Genomic DNA, 10,638 nt, shown 5'->3' with positions numbered 1-10,638 from the left:
TTGAAGTTGCTTTGTTTTAGTTCTCAATTTATTTGATTTTTTTTGTTTGTTGTTATTTGATTTATAAATATATTTTTTGTGAGGTACCAAAACTCGATAAGCGGTTGTATCGCTTCCCGTCACAGGGTGTATTTTTAGTCTTACCTCCACAGATCTCTATAGGGATAACTAGGGCATCCTCGTTACTTGTTTCCTATGAAAAAAAAGAAAGATAACACAAAGGGTATTAAACTTAATATTTGAACTCGGCTTTCAGTACCAACTACTTTTTTGTATCTGTTTAATAGTTTAATAATTATAATTTTAACATAATGATGTGAAGAAACTTCCGCAAAACGTTCACAAAAAGGAACAAAAATAGTGTTTTGCTTTTGTTGTTTCGCCCCCCCCGAAGCAATGTCGTTGATTTTTTCTTTCAGGGGTGTCGAGGCTAGCGGAGTGGACATGGAGCTAAGATGACCTCAACCCGATCATCGACCATCAATATTGGGGTATCCAACACTGGCCGCGGATACCTAAAGGTACGGTGGGTAATGGCCTCACTGCACTAACATCCGCAGTGCCCTGATGTGCCAATAGTCAGTCCGTTTATGATTCCTTCCTTTTCCTCATTCCTTGGCCTGATTTATGATTTTGCTTGCAGGCGAGGTTTAGTTTCGGGGGCAACATCCCCTCCGTCCGACGAGCTGACGCCGTGCACCGCAAGCCCACCTAACCCTTTCCAAATCTTCCTACCTCATCCTTATCCTACCCTTCCACTTCACCCCCTTCTTACCTTCTCTTGCCACGCAACAAATTATATAAATAAGAAACTTATGTAAATTAAATATTATATCTTATAAAAGTATAAAAGCAGTCCTTGAGCAGAGCTGAGCCTTGTCTCGTTGATTTTTGACGTGATATAAATCCAAATAGATCGACAGAGCCAAATCGAGCAATCTTATCAATCAAATTTTGATATTTCCACCCAAGTAAAAATGTCAACGAATTGTTCTGTATCCTCCAGCTACTGTAATCTGTAATTCTGTAATCGGAATAGAATTTGTACTCCTTAATAAACATTAATTACCCCTAGGCTGATGTTGTTTTGGAACACACCCATGATTTTTTTTAAAAGAAACAATTCATTGGTCGGATGAATACGAGAATGTGTTCGGTTTTTGGATGGTTGTACGACCACTTTGTGATCATTTGAATGGGTTAAAGTCCATAAATGCATTATAAAATTAAAACCCACAAAAGTGGTAAAAATCCCGAAAAATGGATCGTTAGATGATAATTTTGATAGGAAATTCGTTCAAACGTCAAACAAACAACTTGTTTGTGTAGTTAAGAAAACAAATTTAAAAGTATCAATAAAAAACATATTAGAGGAAGGTCAAATTTTATAACAACTTCCGGAAATTACACCAGATTTGTTTTCAAAAAAGAAACAGACTATTAAGAAAATAAGCCAAAAAGGTTGAAAGTTGTGACAGAAATAAAAAGAAAGCCAGAAAGCAAAGTGGAAACTAGGCCTGTACTTATTTTTGACACTTTCGCTACAGTAGAAATGTCAATTTCCACATCAATATAACTCAACTTTAAACTGAACTCCTTTGCATATAAACATGGAATTAGTTTTCTTAAACATAATTTCCCTGCGTTGAAGTGTAAATGATCCCACTTGATTTTTGGTATGTGGTTTTGACATTGACAGCTGGTGACAATTGTAAATTATAAAATCGTTTTCTTTTTGGCATATAAAACATGTCTTTTGTAAATAAATTCCAGAAAATATCAAAAAGAAATTCTTTTAAGTATGGATTACCATTTCTTATATGTATTGTGGGTGGATCATTCGGTCTTAAAGAGTTTACACAATTAAGGTAAAACACAAACAATAAAAATCTCCATAGAAGTTATTCATAATTTTGGTTTAATAAACACCAACAGGTACCAATATTCAAGAAAACAACCCGTGAGTCCTGAAGAAATGAAAAAATTCGGTGTATCAATGAAAGCACCTAAGGAAGTAACAATCGAAACCGAATATGAAAAAATAAAATCGCTTGACATTGATCATTGGGAAAATAAGCGCGGTCCAAGACCATGGGAAGAATAATCGAATTGCGGGTTTAGTACTTCTGATAGCGAGTTATATAACTACATAGATAAGGTTTATTGTGATAAATTAGTAATAAAAACAATAAAAAAGTACCTGCTAGTTATTACGCATGATATTTATTTATACAAGGTAGTTAGGATAGCATTGCATATCACTCACTCCTGCTCGAATTCCATCACAATCCAAAAACGTGCGAATCCCGAAACTAACGTATTACCAAATTTGTTACTGATGTAAAATTGTAGGTGCATAATATGAGATTTTCCACAGGAAGCTTGCGAATGCATTTAGTCAAAGTATTTTAATTCGTAAATGTTGTCACATTCCAAACTCCAAAAGTGGACATATTATTGTAATTAAATAAATACCATCAAGTTCCTTTGAAGAAAATGATCAAATGCAACAACTGGGCTTATATCTGGAATCCTTGTCAACAAAATTTATCTGATAGAATACAGAGAGTTCAGAATCGCTTTACAAGATATGTATTTTACAAAATGCGTTGGAATTTCTATCCTTGTTCCCAAGCTAGGCAAAGCTTTTTAGGATTGCAATCTCTGAGAGCCAGAAGAACAACTCACGATATTGTTTTTGTGCGGGATATTCTTTGCTGCCACATAAGATGTCCAGAATTACTCTCATTTATATGTATATATGCTCCAACGAGGCCATTGAGGGAAAGATCTCTTCTTTTTGAGACCAGACATAGAACGAACTACGGAAGTAACGAACCAATTTCAAGGTCAATTAGAGAGTTCAATAAAATTTATGATTCTGTTGACTTATATCTCTCCAGAGAAAAATTTAAGAATGTATTATACTATTTATTCTTAAGATATTAAGTATTTGTTATTTATTGTTAAGTACATTTATAATATTTATTTTTGACTGAAATGTAATCTGTTAAGCTTTAAGCTTGTAGATGAAATAAATAAATAAATATAGCTCAGTTTCTATTTTGAGCGATTCAAAGGGGTATAATTTTGGATGCTTAAGGAACTGACCAATTTATTGGCCTTAACTAAAGTTCAATAATATTTTTTTGCAGCATATGTTTGTGTGTCGACCAAATTGCAAATAATAAGTTGCATAGATATATTTAAAATGTAGGGGTTTTATGTTAAGCTTAAGCTCAAAACTTAATGCCATAAAAATTGGTTATTTTAGTGGCTTTAAATAAAAAAATAAAATGGAGAAACCAATATTTAGTGTCATAAAGTTCTTAGCTCAACATAAAACCTTTAACGTCCTCTTTGTAATTAAAAACTAAACAGAGTTAAGTTAGAATGTCATTTTTTGTATTATATTCTTATTATTATTACTTATGCCTACTAATTTAAGACGCTTGAAGGATTTTTCAATTTTTATCGAAGCAGTACCCGATCAATCTTAAGGACAAATTTAATTAGTTACATCTGCAAATGTGTGAATTGGCCATGGAATTGTCATAGCAGTGTCTGATATTTACAGTAAAATAAACATCAATTGATTTTACTCAAAAAATAATAGTGTTTTTTAGTATCAAAATGGAACCTCTTATTGCAAGCCCATATGCTAACAAAGCAACACCCTTTTAAGTTGGACTCATTTCCCATATCACAAAATTGAATATAGATTATCTTTGAACTACACAAAATTACCAAAATCAGTATGACCAATAAATAATTATTAAAAACATAGTTTAAGTATCAATTGCCTTTTTAAAATTTTATTAAATTTGCTTTACTATCGGATTGGATTGAAATTTTACATATTTCTAAGTGCATTCGAAATGCAAAGCTAATTTGATTGCTGGGTGAGAATTGGTTATTTTAAAGGTAAAGAAGGAGCTAAGAATACACGCTTGGAAGGTCTTCCAATATTCGACGGAGTGTCAGAAGTTTTCCAATAGCATCAAATTAGTTGACAATTGTCCGGTTATACGGTTGGTCGTTTTGATCCAAATATAGGACAATTTTTGGTAGTAAATCGGGTGACGAATGCTAACAATTCTGTATCTTAAAATAAATTACTGTCTTTTTAAACATTTGGAAGATTTGGAAACAATAGAATTGGTAGACTTAATGGACAATTTTCTCGAAAGATGACAAAGAATATGAACATTTATTTTAGAAGTGAAAACAACGCGTCGTGCAAAAACATCTAAAAAAGAGGCTGGGGTGCGACCCACAATGATAACTTCCTATTCCGTCTGTCGATTTGTCTTGCTTAAAACTTTAACAAAATGTCTATAACAATGTTTTGTGTGTGTGTGAGATAAATAATTTAAAGTCAATATTCTTCTTTATTTCCATCATATGTACTTAAGTAGGTTTGTAGGTTTTCGTGTTTTGTTAAAAAAGTTGTCAGTTTAATTTTTCTAAGAAGTAAACTAAAAACTACCAACAATATTTTGCATAATTATGTATAAAATTCTATTTTTGCTAATGAGATTTTTAGTCGAAAACCAATTTCCAGCAATTTTATTACCATTTCTATTTCTTATGTAAACAAATACAGATTGGAGTTTTCTAAGAAAATTAAGGACAGAATGAAATCATTTTGGAGTTGATACCTTTATTTATTCTGTTTTTACCAATTTGGGTACTATTTTTTGTAAATTTTAATTTTTATAAAAAAAGACGTGCGTTTTTATAAAAATTGTACTGAATGTCGAAAATGACATTCCACTCTTTTTTTTTGACAGTCCTTTCTGCATTATTATCTTTATACAAAAATTTATTTTAAGTCAATGGGCAGGTCATAGAGAAAATATATTATAATAATAATATATTTCCTCTATGGGGCAGGTTTAGACGACATATTTGATTGGCCAGCTGCCAAAAAATTACCTTCCAGTTAAGGCAACTTTAATGGAAAATTGAAGGGAAAGATAGTCAACAAAAATCTTCCTAACTATCAAGTCAAGTCTACTTCTATTTAAATGGCACTTGATGATATTTTTTAAACTGAAAGCTGAACTTTATTACTCTGTGAATTATTTATTTTCTGCACAACTTTATTTAATGTTTTCTGTAAAAGAATTCCTTGTCAACAAAATACAAATCGTGGTAGACTTGCAGCTTGCCTGAGGAGTGTTTTGAATGTTTTTCGTAGTTTTTGTACTATTTTTTTTTAATTCATTTTTATAAATTTATTCTTAAACCTATCTTAAAGCTAGACAAAAATTCATAAAACTAGCCTAATTATCCATAACTTACAACAAACTTAATGGTCCCATACCGATGCTCTAAGTTGAACAATAATACTTAATTCGAATGCCTTTCGGTCCTAAGATCTATTTTACTTCAATTTAAATTTCCTTTATTTTTTGTATTTATTAGAAAATTTTGAAAAAATTCTAATATCAAGATCCTTTTTTATTTTTACTTAAAAACTACTTAAAATAAGGTCCTTAATATAAAACTTAAAGCTAACTTAAACTACCTATTCTACCTACCTATAAACTACTTCAAACTAGAACAAACACAGCAGCAAATCTAACGTTTTTTTTTCTTATATTTTACTGTCTTTTTTTTATATTCCATGTTTTTTTATTTTTATTTTTTAACTAGCTTTTTACCCGCGGCTTCACCCGCAGTGGGGAAATTAAATAAGTATGAGAGATAAAGGGTAAGGGTATAATAATAGAAATGATTCAATATAATAACTACATTTTATTGCTTTGCTGAGATCAACAATTTTTAAAAATTACTACAGACAATGAAGTTTCAACACCTTAATATAATGCTTATTAAATTGCAACAAAAAATGTTAAAATATATTTCACCGTAACAAAAATAAATAATTCTGAATTCTAAAGAAAGAAGAGTCCACCACTGCCGGAGTCTATTTTACGTAAAACTTGATGGAACACATGATTTTGTTTTGGAAGTAATTGAGGGACTAATTCTGACACTTGATGTTACAGTGCTATAAAATCATAATCTAGCTCTCGTGCAATTTCATTATCAAAATCATCCACATTGTTTCTTCGAGGGCTGGACATTCCAAAATAATCTAATTTTTTTCCAACCATCGTAAAAACCTTGTTTTCGATTATAAAATTAGCGTTTTATTGTAGATATGTTCATTGAAAGTAATGTCTATGTACTTGCTGCAGTTGATGTAAAATATCTTCAGCCATGTATTCTTTGTACTTATTCCAAAGAGTTTGAGGGTTAGAAAGACCGCAGAAGATAAAAGCGTAGCGTAAAGTTCCCTGATTTTATCTGGCGATCGGCATTGTACAGCTTCCTCCATAGTTTCATCCCAATGATTGTCATTTTCTAACAGTCGCCGAGCTTCACATGCTTCTCGGTAGGTTTGACATTCCTAACCATTGACAATTTTAAGTTCTGTAAAGCTAATTGGACCTCTAATATGATGCAACAACATGCGCAGACAAAAGCATTCAAAATTCGTAACATGTACGGTAAATATAGAAAAAATAGAAACAGTTGAAACTATATTCAATTGGATTAGATATTGAATTAGATATTGTCGTCACCGTCGGTAATACAGTGGGTTGGTATGACAGTATTCAGGGTTGAAACTTCATTACTATGATGCTAGATGGCGTTGAAGTAGCTAAATTTGACGATATTTTGACAAACAATTTTCTTATTTTTCGTAAGTTTTTTATTTTTTTTAATAAAAAGTAAACACTGCCGCTCGAACACGCGAAACTTCTACATCTTGGAAGGGGCAACGTTGAACCACACAGGACAACCATAAACGATCATCGGCCGTATGAGGGCCATGTAGCAAATTACCTTTACTCTGGGGTCAAGTCGACTGCTAAAAAACAGCCGTTTCGTCAGAGCGAAGGCTCCTCTGGCCCTGGTCAGTCTGTCGAAATATAAATACTGATCTAACCAGATACCGAGGTACTTCACAACACTTTTGCTCGCTAATGGCTGCCCGTGAAGATCAACGAAGACCATCTTGGGCCAATTCTTACATGTATCCCTCGTGACCCAGCCAACGGAGTCCGGAACAGAATTGTCTCCGACTTCTGGACATTTATTTTCAGTTTCCAGTCGTCGCAATATCGCTGAATCTAGTCGAAATCACGCTGCAAAAGAATACTAATAACCTCAACCTTTCGGGCCGTTCTGTACGCAATTAGATCGTCGGCGTACGCAATTGCCCTTTTAAGACTACCTATCAGATCGCTGGTGTAAATGCTGAAGAGAATCGGCGAATTCACCGTTCCCTGTTGAAGACCATTTTTAATTGAGAATGTTGTGGTAGAAGTTACATTGCCACTTTTGACTACAAACTTTCTACCGTTAAGCATATCATAAAGTATATACAACAATGGCTTGCTTATACCAAGCCTGCTCAGTTTTAGGTAAAGAACCATACGGTGTCAAAGGCCTTTTCCAAATCAACCAGAACAGCACCTGTGCATTGTTGTTTTGATTTATTCCATTGGATATCAGAAACGAGTTTAGACGCTGCATGAATTGTGTCATGACCCGCCTTGAACATGAACTGTTTATCATGATCTGATCCGGATCAGATTATGATAATAAAATAGCATTGGATCATCATATTTTTTATTATTTAAAGTTTGGTAGCAGTGTCGAATTCGTTCTTTCAAAAGTGACATTTCGAAGCAAAAAAAAATACAAACACATTTATCGATGATGATGATTCAAGTTCCAGTTCTAGCTCACAACTTTTGAAAATGTTTCTGTAAATCACCAAAGAAAACTTTTTTTTAAATAATTCAAAGCTATTCCCATAGAGGAAATATATTTCCTCTATGGCTATTCCCTGCTATTCCGATGTAGACTTCAAAAAAACAATTTATTACAATTTATTTGTATTTTCTATCATTTGCAGCTTTCTCGATTTTATTTATATTTTTTGACATTTAAAGCAGTGCTGCCAGAAGAATATTTTGCTCAATGATTTTTTTTATTTTTTTTTTGGGAAAAATAATACACATGAATTAAGTCAAATATAAATTTTTTGAACTTAATATTTTGAATTTGATAGAAAATTGGTTAAAATGTTTTGCGAAAAATCTGTCATTATTGCAAGATCTTTCAATCGTGTATACTTAGCTTAGGATCTCATAGATTTCAGCACTATCACAAGCATTGACATACTATACATGGACTGCTAGTAGCCAACTTCACGATGGTTCCACTTTTAACGGACAAAACACTAGCGCAAAGAGGGCTATGCGGAAAAATTGTGTAACATTTAATACTCACATCCACTGCTGTCGTTTTTACTACTATAGTAGTATTTTACTATTTTCAGAGTCAACTGCTACTCTACCCACGGACGAAAGCTACTCCCCCAAAAACTGCAACAGCAGAAAGAAAATTTTCAGATATAAGCCTTATAAAAGATAAAAAAGAAATTCACTCAGGGTAGAAACGGTAAATGCCCTACTAACTGCTAAGGAACTCCTTAAAAACAATTTCACAGAAAAATGGGAGCCATCGAAAACTTTAATCGAGAATAACAAATCATTGTATAAGGTGCCAGTTATAGCTATCATTGGTTTTCATCATTGAAAACAAACATTAGAATTTTCTTGGCAGGTCGTTTATAGCTATCCTTAAACATTTCTGTCATTGAAAAAATTTCCCGATTGAAATCCACCGACAAAATTTTACTGATAGAAATCTATCATTGGAATTGTGTGAAATTGGAACACAAATCAGTAGAACGATTCGTTTCACCTTTGAACATAGAGTATCAGCTGTTCAGGAAAATGAATTTCCGTCAGTTGTAGAGAAAAATAAATGCGCAATTACACTTTTTTCTCAAAAAACAAATTCTTTGTGTGATTTTCGATGGATGATTATATAATTTTCATTTCTAATCAAAGGGAAACACCGTCTTGATCGATTTCAATGGTAGCTATAATTGACCCCTTAATGATTGTAACTGAAAATATGAAACATCGAATTTACAATAATGACTTTAATTTATTCTTGAATATTTAAACATGTATGTTGATGTAAAATATAATTTCAATTGTCAATTTCTTATTTGATAAAAAAAGTTATGAATTTAAATTATTTATTTCAACTATATTATTTTAAAATGTTGGCCTTTAAGCAGTGAAAGCAAAAATTTGGTACGACATTATATCCTTCTATTTGTATGTTTTCGGAACATTCACCTTAGTAATAGGCCAATTAACTTCGAATTTGGACATTTTTATTTTCAGTTTTTAATTTTGTTCATGGGCCAAGCATGTGTTTGTTGTTTTTTGTTTCACTCCTCAATTTAAGAAAATGCTCCCCAAAATGATAGAAAAATACTACTCTTGAAATTTTCAAAACGACAGCACTGCTCACAGCAAAAAAAACATGGCATCGTTTGTCTTCAACAAATTATACTAGATGTCAGTACTTTCTATGTCAGAAAAAGCTTATCTCAACTAAATACAAACAGATGTCGCTAAATATTTCATAACTTTTTTTGCCACTGTACCTGAAAGGGCTAGTGTAGCTAATTTAAAGTGGAACCATTTTTATTCAAATTTTGTATGGAAAATTCACACCACTAGCAGTCCATGTATAGTATGTCAATGATCACAAGCATAAACAAATGTTAGAAATTTCCCACTTTTAGTATCAGAAACCTGGGAATTGAATTTGTATGATTCGACTAAAAAATAAATAAAAAAAAAACTGAGGAAATTCTCAGGAAATTGGTCAGTGATTTCGTTTTATATTTCGTATTCAAATTATTAAAATTATTTTAATAATTTTGGCATTTGTCGATTCCAATCCTGTTTTCGGTTTCTTTTCAACCAAAAAATGTCAAATTCATATGATTTGGAATCTTAAATATTATTTGACCAGTTTATGTTTCGAAGATCTCATAACCGTATTTAAAGAAATATGCACTAATTTTCTCTGTAATAATATGTTGCGAGGCAAGAGGAGGTGTGGAGGTGGGTAAAGTGGAAGGGTAGGATAAGGATGAGGTAGGAAAAAGAGATAGGAAAATTTGGAATAGGTTAGGTGGGATTGTTGAGATCCGGGGGACGCGGCCTGCTTGCGGTGCACGGCGTCAGCTCGTCGGACGGGGGGGGATCTTGCCCCCGAAACCCAACCTCGCCTGCAGACAAAAACATAAATCAGGCCAAGGAATGAGGAAAAGGAAGGAAACATAAACGGACGGACTATTGGCACATCAGGGCACTGCGGATGTTAGTGCAGTGAGGCCATTACCCACCCTACCTTTAGGTATCCGCGGCCAGTTTTGGATACCCCCAATATTGCGGTCGATGATCGGCTTCAGGTCATCCTAGGTCCAAGTCCACTCCGCTACCCTTGACACCCCTGAAAAAATAAGACTCAAGCTTTCATGGTTTCGCTTGGGCGAAACATAAAAAAACTTTGTAACTCTATTGCCGGCGTTTCAGTCGGAAGTTTTATTTTTATTTAATTGACAGCTTCATCATCAGATTTACAAACAAAATAAATTTACAAAAAAATTAACATCAAAAAACAAGAAAAAAAACTGGTAACAAAAAAAGTCAGGTTGGTAGTCCTAAGTCTTTATTTGCT

The 10,638-nt window shown here is 32.9% G+C and overlaps 1 protein-coding gene across 1 annotated transcript; it reads left to right on the top strand.

The window, feature by feature from the left end:
* Positions 1-1,708: 1,708 nt before the first annotated feature.
* Positions 1,709-2,213, top strand: LOC129940171 (cytochrome c oxidase assembly protein COX16 homolog, mitochondrial). The gene is made up of 2 exons (XM_056048426.1): positions 1,709-1,868; positions 1,936-2,213. The coding sequence occupies exons 1-2, from the start codon at positions 1,750-1,752 to the stop codon at positions 2,102-2,104; spliced, it is 288 nt and encodes a 95-aa protein (XP_055904401.1). The 5' UTR covers positions 1,709-1,749; the 3' UTR covers positions 2,105-2,213.
* Positions 2,214-10,638: the final 8,425 nt, after the last annotated feature.

The sequence above is a fragment of the Eupeodes corollae genome, chromosome 1 (genome assembly GCF_945859685.1).
Source record: "Eupeodes corollae chromosome 1, idEupCoro1.1, whole genome shotgun sequence".
NCBI lineage: Eukaryota > Metazoa > Arthropoda > Insecta > Diptera > Syrphidae > Eupeodes > Eupeodes corollae.
Note: the sequence above shows the minus strand (reverse complement) of the source record. Positions and strands in the feature narration are given on the sequence as shown.

Coding starts and splice junctions, on each gene's coding strand:
- LOC129940171 (XM_056048426.1), top strand. CDS start 1,750: ATGTCTTTTGTAAATAAATTCCAGAAAATATCAAAAAGAAATTCTTTT. Junction 1,869..1,935: donor AAAGAGTTTACACAATTAAG/GTAAAACACAAA, acceptor AAACACCAACAG/GTACCAATATTCAAGAAAAC.